Source organism: Bipolaris oryzae, assembly GCF_000523455.1.
Source record: "Bipolaris oryzae ATCC 44560 unplaced genomic scaffold scaffold_153, whole genome shotgun sequence".
NCBI lineage: Eukaryota > Fungi > Ascomycota > Dothideomycetes > Pleosporales > Pleosporaceae > Bipolaris > Bipolaris oryzae.
Window position 1 is genome coordinate 1371 of NW_006911429.1, and position 16379 is coordinate 17749.

A 16379-nucleotide genomic window follows, 5' to 3' on the forward strand; every position below is an offset into this window, starting at 1 on the left:
CTTTGCTTGACTCCCAATACCTTCAATCGTGTAACGGGTTGTCTTATGAGAGGTTGTGTTGGCTTTTGGGCATTCTTTACTTTTGTCCCAGCACATGTGAAACTAAGCCATATACACGAGAACAACAACCCTAAAATTGGAAGTAAAGAACGGCCGAGGAAGATGAAGCTTCGCGCCAAGATGGCACAGACCTAAACACATGCTTGAGTTACTTCGCGAATCGTCTCACCAGATCCAAGGAGCACACGGATAACGAACATGGGTGAATACTTGCTGCGGCGGTAGGAGCTCGCATGGCTGACAATATGTCGAGGCTAGTTGGTAGACTGCTACAACTACGAAAAGGAGCAACAAGGCTGGAGGCTTGATGTGTGGTTCTACAAGGCCAACAACAGTGCTCATGTAGAAGTTGACAGTCAGGGTATCTCGTGATGTAACCAAGTGCGAATGCGCCCGGCAAGACAAGGTAGTCGACGACGACTGCCATTCTAGTCCTGCAACGTTGTGCCCGAATATCACCGTATCAACGTCGCCCTGGGTCGACCGGTCGGTGGGTCTATGCATGGCATGTACCGTCGGGCAAAGCAACCAGATGGACGAGAGATCGTTCAAGCACCCCCACCACCACCGCCGCCGCCACCACCTCCTCCTCCACCACCACCTCTGCCACGACCACGTCCTCTACCCCTCGTTCCCCTACCTCCCCCGCCACGATCGCCGCGGTGGTCTCCTCGCCCATGCATACCGCCTCCTCGTCCGCCCCGGTTCGCTTGGTCCTTGGCCTGTTGTTCCTTTACAATGTCGACAATCTCGTCGGGTACTCGTAGGTATTTTATCTTGGCCCATGTTAGTTTCGCGCTGGCTTCGAAGGGGGGTGTAGACGTGCTGTGCTGCCGCGAACATAGATCTCTGGCAGCCTCATAAACTTGTCGCCATCTGCGCTTGTTTGTACGACCTCTCGCAGGGTAAGGTTCATCCAAGTGTCGCAGTTGACCAGGAGCCCATTGAGTGTCTCGCCGCTCTTGAGCTCAACGAGCATTGGGTGGCCGGTCGCGGCCGTAAGAAGGCCCAAGGGAAGCTGGCATGCGAGTCAGCCAAGTTGCGAGAGAAGGCAGCGCGACTCCAGGAGGAACATACCATGGCGCTGGCCGATTCAATTGATGTATACGCGTCGTCAAAGTGGGAGCAGGCGGCGAATATCACGGCCCTCGACTCAACTGCACGATGATGCTGGCCCAAGCGTGGGTCGGGGGCTTGGCGGAACAGCCAGAAGCACGTGACGCGCTGGACGCCTCAAACCGTGGCTGAATCGCTCGCAGTCGTTTCAGACGTCTAAGCCACGCAGCACGCCCAGTGCTGACGGTAGCGACTGGTGCCTGATTCTCTGGACACACTTGGGACCAACTGTCCCATCGTCCGAGCCTCGCTCTTTAGTTCTCCTGCCCCCTTCTCTGGCCGTGGTTGTCTCGGCCGTCCGATCGTGATGCCTTGGTTCAGGTCAAAGGTGCTTACAGCGTGTGCGTGGGCGGCTCCTGTGCTCGCCGCCGTCCTGCCCACTCACTCCCACAGTCGAGCTGCTCGAGCAGAGGACCTGCTGCATCTCGGTATGCCCCTCTCTTATACTACTACAGACACAGCTATCCGCCTTTTGCCATATCTAGGCAGCTGCTGACCAGGTGTTACTACTTGCAGACGTGCAACACAATTACGCGCAAGCAACCTTCAGCGTCCCATGCATTGGCTGTCTTGGCCCGGCTCACACGGACCAGAATGACGAGTCTCTAGTAAGGTCCACTTCAGGCAACTAGACACCACCGTCCCACCTGCTGACCCGCGCCCCAGATCCTGAGCTTCACCAGCCATGCCCAAGATGATGCCTGCGGCTCTTCCAACGTTACCCTGAACGGAGTACATCTACCTCAGGAGTGGTCCGGAGACTTTGCCTCCGGCTCGGGCTCCTACCAGGCTCTCACCCACCTCACACAGAATGAACGCTTTTTGCAGCGCGACTTGGATCTCGAATGGCAGACGGCCTGTCTTCACGGCCACAGAGAAACAGAAGCCGCGCAAGTCCTGACAGTTAACATCAAGGCCATTGACGGCAAACCCCTTGACGCACCATCTGGTTTTACTATTTCCTTCAAGCAGCACACTTCACCCCCGTTGCTGCTCAGGCTTGAATCCGCCCCGGATCCCTCTGCCAACAATACAGACGTCGCTGAATCTTGGCGCGAGCCGCCCCAGGCTCTGCGTCTTGTTGCCTCTGGAAACGTCGAGGGCTCACCTCGCGCGACTGAAGCTCACTCCTTAGAGGAAGACATTCGCCAACTAAAAGCGCTTGAAAGTGAACTTGAAGTACTTCAATCACTCATCACCAAGCAGAAGAAGCTTATTCATTCGCGATTGAGAAAAGAAGCGCAGAACGTCTCACAAGAATTGAGTAACTGTGACGGCATTTCTTGTATCTTCAAGACGGTTGCCGACAAGGCCATCGGCGCGTGGAGAGTAGCATACCTCCGCTACAAGCCTGGCCAAAAGCCAATCAAAATGGGCCACCCGGAGCACATTTTCCCCCAGACACATGATCATGTCGCACAAGTGGCACAGGTTTCTGATGACAGCTTGAGGGTCAGCACACCGGCTCCTCAAGCATACAAAGCGGAAGCGGTATGTTGATCATTTCTTTGTCTTCGTCTAAGATCCAAAATTGACACCTTCTAGGTTGAACTTCCACCAAGACCTACCAAAGAATCGTCCTTCGTTTTGGCCATTGAAATCACCTTTGGCATCCTTTGTTGCGGTTGTCTTTTCACTGCGATCCGCCACAAATGTAGCAGCCTTCGAACACGTACTGAGCGTGCTGCTGCCCGGGAAGAACGCATCAACGCTCGTGCCTATCGCCGAGCAGCGCGCCAGCATGCATGGAGCAAGTGGTGGCGCGGTAATTGGGCACGGAGGGACAGCGAGCGCATTGCTGACTATGAAGAAAAAAGGGCCCTCATTTCCGAACAGGAAAATGTGCTTGAAGATGCGATGCAAGAAGAGATCCGACAGTTGAGGGCAGCACACGATGTTGTCAATGATCTTGTGAGAGACGCTGAAGAAGGCAGAAGTGCCAACCACCCTCCTTTCACTTACCACCGGGAACAAACTCACGCGCCCTCCTCCCCGCTATCAACAGCATCCACATACCCTCCCACATCACTTCCTGAGATACCTTCGCGACCATTGTCGCGGACTGAGAGTCTACCAAGTTATCGTTCAGACACGCCCACGGAGCCGCCTGGCTATGATTCTGACCGAGATATGTCTGACGTTGTCGCTAATGGCTTCCACCAATATGCTGCTGCATCCACGACATCCGAAGTGAGCTCCCACTGGACACCTGAGAGTAGTGTTGTCGACGTGAGTCCTAGGCCCAGTGCAGAGACACTTAGGTACCCTGTGAGCATCTATACTCTAGATGAGGAAGAGTCAGATGGTGATTGAAGACTGTGCGTTTTGGGGCCCGCAATGGCACCCTCAATCCGTCTTTAGCTATTCATACCAGTTCCCACATCCCGGTCTTGACGCTTCGCACATATACACTCTGTTGTCTACATACAGTTAGAGCTGCATACCTTGCAATTCGAGCAACCAGCACGAAAGGGATTCTGCGTAGATCCCGATCCTTGAAGTCGTATTCTGCTTTGCAGATATGGCGCCGAAAGGCACACTTGACACTGTCATTCCCAAGGCCAATCAATCGGGAGGAGAGGGTATTTCCCCGTGACAGCGTCAAGGGATAGTCCGAGGACGCTATCCACTAATATTATTACTGCCCTCATGTATCATAATGTTGGCGTTTTGTTGTTTCTGACAAAGGACTGCAGCATGCTTTTTTTTCTTGAGCGTACCACCTAGCCGCACACTTTTTTTGTTCGGGCGCACATTTCGACGAGGGAAGATTGCTGTTGCATACACGCAACAGGTCTGTCATATATCTAGTCAAATATTCTTGTTGTTGTTGTTGTTCAAGACAATGTTATACAATGCAATTGACACCGCTAGCAGCGGATTTATCTACAGTTATACAGACGCCCCTTCTCTCATGATCTATGATTTGCTTTATCGGTTACGCAGGTACCAGTTGAATGCCAACTGGCCTGTCTCGATATGGAATGGTGTCGGGACTTCAGCCAGTCCAGGTCTCGCGACCGGATGCCTCAAGTACACAGCTGCGCAGATGTTTTGATTCACTTCAAGATAGCGGGGGATAAATGCAAAAGCGCTCATGTAATCCCTTGGCCGCCAGGGAGTCGCATACGGTGCCTGAGCGTCTCGCCTATTCCACGCCGAAGTGTGTTCAGTTTCCAGCCTCAGCTTCTCAAACGCAGATCGCAGACGCGCTTGGTCTTCCTCGGAAATGAGGGGTTCTGCGGCCGATGCAGAGTCCTTGGAGGATGACGTCGAAGAAGACATGGCGGCGTTGCGCTCAGCGATTTGCGTCTTGAGGAAGTCGAATTGGGCGTCGAGGGTTGAGATTGTTTCTGGGTTTGCGGAGCGCCATAAACTAATGGCTTTGCGTATACTCGAGCGGAGGGCACGGAATTTTTGCTTGTCCTTTGCTTTGACGTCTTCGGCGAGGACGCCATCGACTTGCTCCATCAGGTCTTGCAGCTGCTTCTTGAGTTCTGTGGGAGTCGGTTCTTCGCGCGAGGACTGTGAGATGACCAGGTTGGTGTCGCTTGATTGCTTGGGGGTTTGGCCACCGCTCTGCTCGCGTTCTTGGGCGCGGGCCGCGGCTTTCTCTTTGGTCACGCGGCGGGCGGTAGATGAACGGGTCTTGGGTGCTCCGGTTGCAAACATGACAGATGAAGGCTCGACTTGGAACATGTCGCCTGGGTTGAGTGCGTAGCCTGGGTATACCATCTGGAGATCGAAGTCAGTTTGGGTGGGGTTCTTGGTCGTATAGACACTGTCAGACGTACCTTCTTGCCATTGACCTTGACCAAGCCATGAACGACGAACTGCCTGGCTTGCCGTACACTGCTTGCGAATAGAGCCCTGAAAATGGCAGTGTCTAGTCGCCGTTCCAGCGGATAGTATGCCATTTGCATGTATGGTGTCATCGGGGGCGTCTTTGCTTTGTCATTGACATCAGCGCCCATGCCTCGTCCCGCCGCCTGCTCAGAGCCATCGTGGCGAGCGAGATATTGGTGGTCCATGGGCACTACTGCGGGGAGATTTCGCTTGAACATGTGCTTCCACTTCTTCTCTCGTATGTGCTCGCCGTGGTACGCTCGTGTCGACGCCTTTGCCGTCCATTTTTGCTGGAAATATGTGCGTGTCGTAACATTGGGTGCCTTGAGCTGAGAAAGGGCGTATAGAGACCAGCGCGACCAATTCTGGCGAACATTCTGCAGTGGGTTAGCGACCGGGACGCCTCATTGACTCAAGGAAACGGCATGCATACGAGCTTCTTGAGCGAATGGAACCTCGGCTTCTTGCGCGGCATGGTGACGGCGGGTGTGAGTCAATTGGGGCGGCGTATTGTCGCTGCTCCCAAAGGGCGTACGTCTTCTGGTATTATTAGCGGGTGAGCAACAATTCCGCAGTGAGTGAGACTTGGCGCCTATGGACCCTGGTCCTATTGAAATTTCCCCACTAGCAGAACCGTAGCTCTTCGCCCATCTTTGACCTTTTCTCTTCACCCACCCTCCATTTTACTTATATAAACACAAAAATTCCTGCAGCAGCTCCCCATTACCTACGCGACTCGTGCTGCAACCGTTTTGAAAATGGCCGACACCGAAATCGCTGCTGCGGCGGCCTCCAACCCCGCCGAAACCTCACAGGCTGAGAAGGCGCTCAAGGTCGAGTCTGACTCCAAGACCGAGACCAAGTCTGACACCAAAGCCGCTGACGGCGAGGAGAAATGGGAGCTTAACGGAAAGTCCGGCGAAAAGAGCACCCACCGCAACGACCGCGAAGATCGCAACGGTCGCAACAGTCGCGACAACCGTGGTGGTCGCGGTGGCAGCAAGGGCAACGGCCGCAACAAGAAGTACGCCCAGAGTCCCGTCTTTCCATGGTGCTTGCAGTATCTGACTCTTCGCACAGGCAAAACCAAGAGTTTGACAACCTCCCAGAGTCCGACGATCCAGCTGAGATCCGCGCTCAAGTATGACTCCCGTCTTCCCACCCTAGGCCTCGCTTACTAACTCCACCCAGATCGAGTTCTACTTCTCTGCGCAGAACCTGGCGACCGATGAGCACATGTTCAAGGAGCTCGAGGGTCCCAAGAACAAGCCTGTCTCGATCCATCACATTTGCACCTTCAAGCGCATGCGCCGCTTCAAGCCCTACTCCGCTGTCGTAGAAGCCCTCCGTCACAGCAGCGATCTTGTTGTCGTCGATGATGGCGAGTACAGCAAGCCTGGTAGCGAGGCCGTCAAGCGTAAAGAGCCACTAGTCGTCCCAGCTAAGGAAGGCGACGATCAGAAACCCCCCACCACAGAAGAGCTCTTCTACCGCCTGAGGAGCAGCTCATCCAACTCCATGGAAACAAGTGCCTACGTCAAGGGATTTGGTGAGGCCGAGGAAGCCGGCCAGATTGCGCTCGAGCAGTTCTTCCGCCCCTTCGGCTCAGTCATGGTCCGCAAGCGCCGCGATGAAGAGGGTGCCTGGAAGGGTAGCGTCTTTGTCGAGTTCGACTCCAAGGACTCTCAAGAGCAGTTCCTCGCTCTCGACCCCAAGCCCACGTTCAATGGCAATGAGCTTACCACTATGGGCAAGAAGGAGTACATTGTGATGAAGTGCGAGGAGAAGGGAATCAAGCCAGATTGGGAACTCACTGAACAGGAGAAGTACGAGAAGCGCAAGAAGCAGCGCGAGGCCAACGGTAATTTCAGCAGCAGCCGAGGCAATGACCGTCGTGGCGGAGGCCGTGGTCGCGGATCCAACCGTGGAGGACGTGGTGGCCGAGGTGGCAGTGACCGTCGCGACAACCGCCGCGATCGTTCTCCTCGCAGGCGTCGTGACCGCAGCGCTTCCAACGACTCTGTCGACAGTGGCGACTGGAACAAGCGTCGCGATCGTTTCAAGAACGGCAAGGACGACCGTGCCAACTCCAAGGAAGAGAAGAAGGAGATTGAGCGTGATGCTCACGGCGTCCCCGTTGTCAAGGACTCCCGCACTGAGGCCGAGATTGCCGCTGCCTCCAACAAGCGCAAGGCTGAGGATGACTACAATGGTAGTCCTAAGAAGACCAAGCTTGAAATCAAGCAGGATGAGTAAGACACATGTCTTGATGCACTTTCGATGACTTGTCAATCTTTGTTTATTGCTCCGTCTTACCTGGCTTTCATTGCATACGGCGGCGTTTGCGGACGTTTTTCTTTATTGCTATACAATTTCATCTCCACGGTACTCTCTTTACCAAGGGACGAACAAACCCGGAGTTTATGCCAAAAGCGTAGTCTAGCTTGCAGATATGCAAGCACTTGAATCTATCTACTCTGTACACTGTAGCTGGCAAGACTGGATTTACCACCAAAACATTGACTATGCGTAACATTAGTGAACCGGAACTTGAGAGAGTAGAACTGCAATTGCGGCATTTCGATCTCCCTTGTTTTTATGGCCTAAGCTTAAGTTTTCCAGGATCGTACTCTATGCGGATGGCACCGGCGGTGAGACCTATATACACTAAAGGCAGGGAGCGACAATTTCATCCTCGTCTCATTGAGACTGTTCATTACTCGTCGGATTGGGGGATTGTGTTTCTCGCGAGCAGCCGTATGCTATGCCTTCTACCTTTTACTTTTCTACATGGATGATGTCAACTACAAGCATCTGCCAGAGAAGCTTGTGGCGTCCTGGTGCCACTATACGTTGATCAACAATGCGTGCGACTGGGATCCACTATTATCGACCCTATTCAAGCAGGTGCTTGTCTGCCAAGCCAGTCGATGGAACGCAACTAACCTCAAGAGGCAGCCGGATATACCGACAAACCGTATATCGACCGTCCTTGCGTTGAACTACTTGGCTATCAGCGTGATATGATGCGAGTTTTTATTGCGACGGGCCGGTTATGGATAATGGATGCACGTCCAGATGTTGCTGTGATTGTACAAAAGTCTCCCGCCGCCTACGCTTTGGCAAGCTTTGCGTCTTGCTTCACTTTCCTACCTGTTTAGACCAGAAGCCTTCTTGACCTCAACGGGGTCGCTGAAAGCTCAATGGTAGCCAAGAAGCAGTCATCAGGTGCCGCCATGGTGGTACTTGGGAGTGCAATGCTCAGGCTTGCCTCTGCTGCCGTGCTTCCTCGCCAAAGCTCATCTTCGGATCCGTTTACGCCTATTGATCCTCAGAATTGGGTAAATCCGGATAATATGACTTGGGATGGTAGGAAAATGGCCTCTGTTAGCGGAGTTATGTTCGATTTGCTGATCATACGACAGACTATGTTGAACCGCCGAAAACCAACTGGGCCGACCCATCGCGCAAGGGCAGGGACAGGAACTTCAACATCGCTATGATAACAGTCGATTATCCGGATTCGCCTTTCGTGGTTACTCTCCCGGCCAAGTCCGATATCTTCGGTAACCCGCAACCGCTGGCTGCTGGCTTAAGTCGTGATGATGTACCCAAATTCTACCACGATCTTCTCAATGTTCCGAGTGAGATTAACCAGGGTCATACGCTGCACGAGTACTGGATGGGCGATTCGTTTGGAAAATATGGAGTCGACCTGACCGTATTCGGCCCGTATCGCATGCCCTCGCGTAGCTACCAGTATGGAATCGACGATGAGGAGGGTGGCTTCAATGAAGGTGCTTGCCCAGAAGGTCCTCCGTGTTCAGTCGACCTGCGCACTGATGCTCTTGGAGCATGGCGAGCGGAGGTTGGCAATGCAACCGCGGACGCATTCGAATTGGCGTTCATTCTTTCCGCGGGCCAGGATGAGTCGTCGACATGGCAGGAATTCGGTGAAATGAAGTTCCTCTCCAAAGAAGATGTCCCCGCCGAGTTTGGACCTCCCGGCAACTCTTCCCTGCCCAACTGGGCAAGTACTCGCTATGTTGAATGGTCTTCGTGGGCTGCAGCCTCCACGATCTGGCCCAACGCAGGTGGTGGCTCGTCTACGCAGGGAGAGTCGAGTGGCATGGCTACATTTGCTCATGAGTTGTCGCACCTGCTTGGCATTGGCGACAACTACAACAACCCATTCAGTAACCCTGCTAGACGTACCTATACCGGTCCTTGGAGTATGTTGTCTCGTGGTAGCTTCAACGGTCCTGGAGGTCCACACACGCGCTGGCAAATCCCTCCTGTTCAAGGTGCTTCCATGGGTTCTCTGCACACGATGCGTGACAAGCACCAGATTGGCCTCATCGACACGACTCCCATCTTGCAGATATCCCGGTCTGGTCTCGCTGCTTCTGGCCCAGTGATTGCTCAGCTCACAGCTCGATCAGTCGATCCAGTCGGCAGCCTCATGGGTTTTAACATCACCTTTGATTCCACAGGCGACCTTGCACCTCCATGCAACGTCACTGTTGACCCGCTCTGTGACGGCCGCCGCTATAACAACTACAATGTCGAAGTTGTTGACCGCATGGGTGCCGATTCCTTCTGCCCCGATTCTGGCGTGATGATTAGCAAAACTAAGAACAGCGACCGAGTTCAACCCTTCCAATGGGTCATCGACGCAAACCCTCAAGATGCCCGCCAGATTGATTTCTACCTTCCAAACGGCACAGCTCGGTACTGGACCATCGGTGACTACCGACAACTCGTCGACGCTCTGTTCCACGCCGGCACAAACTCTGGTTCGGAATACGAATACATCGATGAGCCCAACGGTTTGCACTTCTACATCCTCGAGAAGCTTCGTGATGAGGCTGGTGTCTTGCATTATACCGTCGGTGTAGCATCCACCGCCGCCGCCAACGCCACCACATCTACCAAGCACGGCATCGAGCTCGGATCCGGCAAGGTAGCCCAAGACGGCCCGTCCTTGAGTGACGAGAACGCCACATACTGCACCTTCGAGCTGAAGAATACGGGGAAAGCCGCTCAACTCAGCACTAACCCCCACCCTCAAGATCTCTCTGCTTACCTTGGTTCCGATATCTATCGTTTGGAAGCCAAGGTCGAGGGCGAGGGCTGGAAGGTCGCGTTGCCGAATGCGCTTGTGTATGCGGGTGCTGGGAAACAAAAGACGGTTAAGGTGGCAGTTGGAAGGGAGAGTAGGGCGTCGAGTGAGGCGACTGTTACGTTGACGGCAACGAGTGAGAGTGATAAGGGGGTTTCGAGGAGTAAGACTTGTAAACTTCGGCTGTAAATGCGTGTACAGCATATACTGAATGGAATACCTTATTCATTACTGATGCTACGTCACGGTCCCTTGGGTTTGATCAATTACCTGTTACTTCAGGAAGTGTATGTTAAGTGTTTTGCAATGTCACCCCAACTGAGCATACCAAAGCTAATGTCGACTGTAAATGTTTAATACCTAGTCACGCGTGGAGTAGCAAACCGTGACTGGAAGAATGAATTAATTACGTATAACAACTTCCCGTACAATTATCCATTACTAACATAGTTCCAGCTCTGACAAAAAATGGCACACCAGACTCTACTATGGAGAACCAGGCTGGCAGTTACTTATCACCAAGCTAACCGACGATATAAACATCAAGCTCAGCCCTGATCGTAGTCACGCCATTGAGAACCGAAACCACAAGCTCCACGGCGATCTCATCAGGAACATTAATAAGGGTGTAGATAGCTCCAGCAATGAATACAGCATCGGGATGCTGCTGACCAGTGCAGCGGGGCGCGTCCCTCTTCTGTATAAGACCCGACTCATCAGTTTCCCTCTTCTCCCAATGATCGGATTCGTCCGCGCTATCGTCACGGTAGTAGCTGTAACCGTGGTCGTTCTGATTGTCAGGAGTGCTGAGGCACAGCCGGTCGCCCTTGACGACCTCACTGTCGCGAACAGTGCCGCACTGAAGGGGGCCATCCGCATTGCTCTGTGGGCCTTCATTCCACGCGACGAACGTGGGGTCCGTGTACCCGGCCTCGTTGCGGACGAGGAGGCCGGACTTGACGAGGGTGAGTTTGGCGGCGATGGCTTGGCTGATGTTGAGGCCCGGGCGGGTGATGGATACAGCACACGTGTTGGGCTGGAAGTTGTTGAAGATGAAGGCGGGGCCGTTGCAGCCTTGGTACTTGTAGGTGTACAGAGTGTTGTTTTGGTACTTGACTGGCTCCGCGGTGGGGTATTTAGGTGCGGCTAGGGCAGTGCTGGCTAGGGCACCGAGGGCCAGGACGTAGGACATAAGGGGAGCCATTGTTTGGAACCGAGTGGTGATAGATCTTAGTAGAAGTGAGGAAGGGAGTGTTGTGATACCATCCAACCTGGGAATTACAACTGTATTTATATACAGAGTGATGGGCTCATTTCACGTTGCTTGGAGGTAGGGAGAGACTCTGTTTGCTTACCTTTCGGAGTAAGTGCCGGCTTATGACCTGCGTGTGTAGTAAGTGTGTAGGTCCAAAGTTCTTCACATCGGTAATTTTCTACACGAAATATGTAGATCTGACCAGACTACTACTACTTCCTAGTCGAGGTCGAGTCTTAGTAGGAACTACGTCGTAATTCACCATGTAGTATGTATGTTGTCTCTCCTGGTATGTGGCAAAAACAACCATCTACGAATGGTGTATGGAAGTCTAGATCCTGATATCACGATACCGAATCTTAGTGACAGAGACTCCGGAGATCGGATGCCCCGGGACTGGTCCGGAAGAAACAAGCGGGGTTGTACAGCATCAGTGTCCCGCCGATTTGATGGTACCTCTTGACGAGAATGGTGATCGTCAGTAAGTAAGTATGTAAGCTGACGGGGAGTACGTGTGTATGAGCTACGCTAGTCATAGCAACCTCTTAGCAATCCTCAGGCCATGTTTACAGGCGTTCTCAGTGGAAAAACTTTGCTTTGTAATTATTGGTATCCACTCTCTTTAGGTTTCTTGTGTCCGCTCGCATGGAGTTTGGGCTCCCGTCCGAGTCTGTACTTTCTATTACCTCATTTAGTTACAAACATCTCATTCGTGGTGCTTTGGTCAGCTTCCCGACGGCTGGTTTAAGGTTGAAAAGCTAAGCTACATCGGCCCTTTTGCAGTTTCAGTCTTACGGTAGGTTTGCCATTCAGTTCCTGATCAGGATTACGGTGTGTGTAGAGAAATATACAAACTATGATGGGCTACTTCCTTGCTCCTTCGCAGTAACATCTGCTGATTCTATAAATAGTATGTCAATTTTAAACAAAATTTCCAGAAATTACTCCAGATCCCTCCAAAACAAAAAGTCGAGCTTTTGCCGCGCTTTCTTAACAGGATGGGTGTCATGATATACTTATATCTGTCCAGCCACATCCGGGGCTACCGCTGCTGCTATATACGCTAGCCTTACATATATAGGTCCAGGATCCTGGGGTAGATCTTATTATTGGAGAGTATCCAATAATATATGTGCTATGCGAGCTTCCAATGTGCGCCAGCGCAAGGGGTATTGATGGGCGGGTCCAGACAGATAAACTGAGCTGCCAAGAAGAGCTTACATACACCTGAGGACTTCGGCCAGTCTTGACGCGCAATGACAACACGGAGACAAACATCATCCTCAGTGACGTCGGCGGCTGGAAAGGTTGATTCGAATCTTCGGCAGCCGTCGGTGCCTTTTGGATGCCAGCAGGTGACTATTCAGCGATACCCTTACATACCAAGCATTTCTCTCTCCACCCAACGGGCCGGAAAAAGACTCATAACGTAAGGAACATGCAAGGTTTCGAAACTTTAATCGAAGGCGACAAACGATGAAGAGCCCTTTAGCCTTATGACATGTTCCGGCTTGTCTTATTAGCCTTCCAGTGTGCAGAAGAGTATTACACGTACCATTACGACATAATGTTGTGCTAAACTCGACAATGAACTCTTGTCTAGAGTGCAAATGACCGTTGGGCATTCCTGGTACCTACATAGATCTATCGTTTCCAAGCAATTTACAAGAATATACCTGGCTATGTACTCCATGTGGCCTCATCCTGACGATGTGTTCGTAGGGTGAACGGACCGATGTGAGCGGGGGTTGGTATTGCCAAGACCAGCACACTACTACTGACGGTGTCTCTCTTTGCATATACTACGCACCAACCACATTTGCACCTCAGCTTCAAAAGCAGATCATACCGCAATGGGTGTCGTTCTCTCGACTCTCCAGGATTTAGTTAAAGTCTGTATTGCAACAGCCTCTCTTCTGAAAGCTCTGTCGACCGAATTCAGCCGAGCTTTGAAGCGTGCATCGCAATCTCCGGGCCTTCCTAACCCCAACCCAACCCAAACCTACTGGCTCAATGATCCACCATATCCTGAACTTATCAATGCAAGCTCGCCTTCCTTACCACAAACCGCAGATGTGGCCATCATAGGCTCTGGAATCGCTGGAGCATCCGTGGCACGATCGTTACTCCACGAGCGACGCCGTAGTAACACCAGTCCGGACGAAAAGGTCGTTGTTCTCGAGGCTCGACAGTTATGCAGCGGTGCCACCGCTCGGAATGGCGGACATATCAAACCTTCCCCATACGAATCATTTTCTCTGCTGAGCAAACCATTCTCCAAAGATCGTGCTGCCGCCTTGGTGCGCTTTCAATCTCTGCATGTTGGTTATTTGACTGGACTATGTGAAAGCGAAGGTATCGAGGCTGCTCAAGCTCGAAAGGTCGAAACGACCGACTTCTTTCTGGACAGCAAAAGCTTCTCCAAGGCCGTCGCTGATTCTGATGCATTGAAGCAATGGCTCCCCGAGATTGAGATTGCCGTATGGAACGGGGATGAAGCTCAGAAGGTTTGTACAATTACCAATTGAACAAAAAGAAAACTAAAAACTGACATCAGTCGATGTGTGGTGTCAACGAAAGTGTCATGGGTGCTTTATCCTATAAAGCAGGTGCCATCTGGCCTTACCGGTTCGTTACGTCCATCTGGAATAACCTACTGAGCGAGTTTCCTCATCTATCTGTGGAGACGAATACTCCCGTAGAATCGATAAGCGTTCCAGAAGATGCCCCAGCAGGCTTCCCCTATGCTTTGAAAACTCCCCGAGGAACTATTTTTGCCCGGAAAGTAGTTCACACCACCAATGCATTCGCAAGCCACCTTGTTCCTGGATTGCGGAGTAGGATTGTAGGAGCAAGAGCTCACATGTCCGCCCAGACCCCAGGGCAACGATTCCCACATGCTGACGGTACAAAATCCTGGGGTGTAATATACGATGATGCGTTTGACTACATTACGCAAATACCGCCAGCTTCAGGCGACACCAAAGGGGATTTGATGATTGGGGGCGGCTTCAAGCGATCTTTGAAGCAAGGTATCGATCAAGTCGGCCTCTACGACGACGGTTCCGTGTTGGATCCTCTGACAATCACGCACATTGCAGGCATATTCCCAGCAATATTCCATCCAAAGTGGGGTGCGGGAAGCGAGCTGAAGCAGGTGTGGCCTGGGATCATCGGTATAACCGGTGATTCTCTCCCCTTCGTGGGTCCATTGAACGCGAAGTTGACGGGACGCGACATTAAGAAGCGAAAGGGAATGTCAGATGGCGATCACCAATGTGGAGAGTGGATCGCAGCAGGGTTTTGTGGAGAAGGAATGGTGTGGGCCTGGCTTTCTGGAGCTGCTCTCGGTATAATGATTGCTGGAACCGAAGAGGACGACTTGCCTGAAGATCCGGGTAGACCCGGTGGAAAACTAGCAGAATGGTTCCCGCACGAGCTTTTGGTTTCGGATGAGAGATTACGTAGTGCTAACATCAGCAACTTAGTTTAACTGTAGCGTAGCTAAATTGCCCGGTCTAGCCGTCAAATAATTTGCCAATTTCGACATCCATATTCAGTAAGTTTGCCAATGCAGTGAGTATATCGCCATGACTGAATCTGTCTCCACTGTACTCGTCGACGAAGTTCTACCTAGAGAAGTATACTCAAGAGCTGGTATTCCAATTTTCCCTTGGAACAATACCCGTAAAAACTTGGCAAATATTCCAGAAGAGGCCTAAGTGAGCCTTTGTGTTACAGGGTAGTAGTACGGCAAGTTATCTGTTTTCAAAGACACCCACGGCACACAAATATCAGCCATGAGGACTTCAATATTATCAAAGTTCGGAACCTGTTTCCTCTGCTGCACCATATGGTAATTTCCTTGTTACATATTCAGAAATCGTACGGGGAGTTTTGTTTTTTTCCTATAGCCCGTTGCTCAAGTTAGTTTGCATTCTGACATTAGGGTCAAAGATTAGTTGTTAAATCAAATTCTCGGTACCCTTTGCATCGGTTTTCTTTTTCAATCCACACTTATTGGGTAATCAGAACCAAGCTAAAACCAGAGTAAGCAGTCGTTCTGTTATCCGTAGTAAACAGGGCGTGATTGTGATGCCTTCGTCATTCAAAACGCTCGAAAGTTATTTCAATTCCTGCTGCTTACTATAACCAAGCCTGGATTGCGTATAAGCACTCTATATATTTCTTTTGTGGCGAGATGTCTGCTGGGATAAATCAGTTCACATGTGCGAGATATGAAAATCATCCACTTTCCTTTTTTTTCCATCAAGTTTTATAATCCAGTTTCAACACCTCCCATAATGTACAATAATTTCCTCTGTCCTACTAGCGCGTCTTCTTGCTTCACACACATAGACACACATACACTCCAACGGCTTCTTTGCTGCTCTACTTTGGTGTGATTAAAAAAAATGAAGCTGTCAGTAGAGTAAGTTTTCGTTTACACGATGTGTTCATGCTAATTCATTCAACACTAGACAGCAAAACACAGTGAACCACTACCCAAGTCATTCGCATACAGAAAATAATAGCCAACGCTGGCCTTTTTTTTATTGGCTCAACTACTTCCTCGCTGGCGATATGGACGGTCACCCACTTTTCGTCCTCGATACCACCCAACTGGTGGATCAAATCGCCTACATTTTAGTATTCTGGCCAATACCTATAGGCATTCAATGTCTTCAGTCGCCAGAAATACAGAATAAGCACTTCAAACCCTGTGTGACGTGTGGCTGTATCCTCCAAAAGTTTTCTTTGTACCGACACCTATGACCATGTTGTTGTAATTTTTTCCAATGCCTTGGTCTAATGCAAATCAGGTCGTCTTTAGTAGTAGTGATTCTATAACTGATACTGTTATTTTCTTTTTGAGAATATCGATGTAGTAATCAAATTGGGTTGCCAGAGGTATAATTCATTCGGGAGCTGTTACTGAGTGAGGTGCCTGCCACTGAATCTTCGCACAAGGGAGTTATG

General features: G+C 51.3%; 7 protein-coding genes across 7 annotated transcripts; 4 read left to right on the top strand and 3 right to left on the bottom strand.

Moving 5' to 3' along the window:
• Positions 1-608: 608 nt before the first annotated feature.
• COCMIDRAFT_39744 (uncharacterized protein) lies at positions 609-1140 on the bottom strand (the record flags this gene model as incomplete). Its single annotated transcript, XM_007693131.1, has 3 exons — positions 609-836; positions 887-1078; positions 1138-1140. The coding sequence occupies 3 exons, from the start codon at positions 1138-1140 to the stop codon at positions 609-611; spliced, it is 423 nt and encodes a 140-aa protein (XP_007691321.1).
• A 343-nt stretch (positions 1141-1483) lies between these two features.
• COCMIDRAFT_8212 (uncharacterized protein) lies at positions 1484-3489 on the top strand (the record flags this gene model as incomplete). Its single annotated transcript, XM_007693121.1, has 4 exons — positions 1484-1604; positions 1693-1784; positions 1843-2667; positions 2722-3489. 4 exons carry the CDS (start codon positions 1484-1486, stop codon positions 3487-3489), a joined length of 1806 nt encoding a protein of 601 aa, XP_007691311.1.
• A 618-nt stretch (positions 3490-4107) lies between these two features.
• On the bottom strand, positions 4108-5497 carry COCMIDRAFT_104280 (uncharacterized protein; the record flags this gene model as incomplete). Its single annotated transcript, XM_007693136.1, has 3 exons — positions 4108-4911; positions 4971-5399; positions 5456-5497. The coding sequence occupies 3 exons, from the start codon at positions 5495-5497 to the stop codon at positions 4108-4110; spliced, it is 1275 nt and encodes a 424-aa protein (XP_007691326.1).
• Positions 5498-5780: 283 nt separating this feature from the next.
• COCMIDRAFT_8214 (uncharacterized protein) lies at positions 5781-7278 on the top strand (the record flags this gene model as incomplete). Its single annotated transcript, XM_007693122.1, has 3 exons — positions 5781-6046; positions 6103-6163; positions 6214-7278. The coding sequence occupies 3 exons, from the start codon at positions 5781-5783 to the stop codon at positions 7276-7278; spliced, it is 1392 nt and encodes a 463-aa protein (XP_007691312.1).
• Positions 7279-8258: 980 nt separating this feature from the next.
• COCMIDRAFT_104301 (uncharacterized protein) lies at positions 8259-10333 on the top strand (the record flags this gene model as incomplete). Its single annotated transcript, XM_007693137.1, has 2 exons — positions 8259-8391; positions 8448-10333. 2 exons carry the CDS (start codon positions 8259-8261, stop codon positions 10331-10333), a joined length of 2019 nt encoding a protein of 672 aa, XP_007691327.1.
• A 334-nt stretch (positions 10334-10667) lies between these two features.
• Positions 10668-11348, bottom strand: COCMIDRAFT_39749 (uncharacterized protein; the record flags this gene model as incomplete). Its single annotated transcript, XM_007693132.1, has 1 exon — positions 10668-11348. The coding sequence occupies one exon, from the start codon at positions 11346-11348 to the stop codon at positions 10668-10670; it is 681 nt and encodes a 226-aa protein (XP_007691322.1).
• Positions 11349-13252: 1904 nt separating this feature from the next.
• On the top strand, positions 13253-14892 carry COCMIDRAFT_104274 (uncharacterized protein; the record flags this gene model as incomplete). Its single annotated transcript, XM_007693138.1, has 2 exons — positions 13253-13906; positions 13957-14892. 2 exons carry the CDS (start codon positions 13253-13255, stop codon positions 14890-14892), a joined length of 1590 nt encoding a protein of 529 aa, XP_007691328.1.
• Between the last annotated feature and the right edge of the window lie 1487 nt (positions 14893-16379).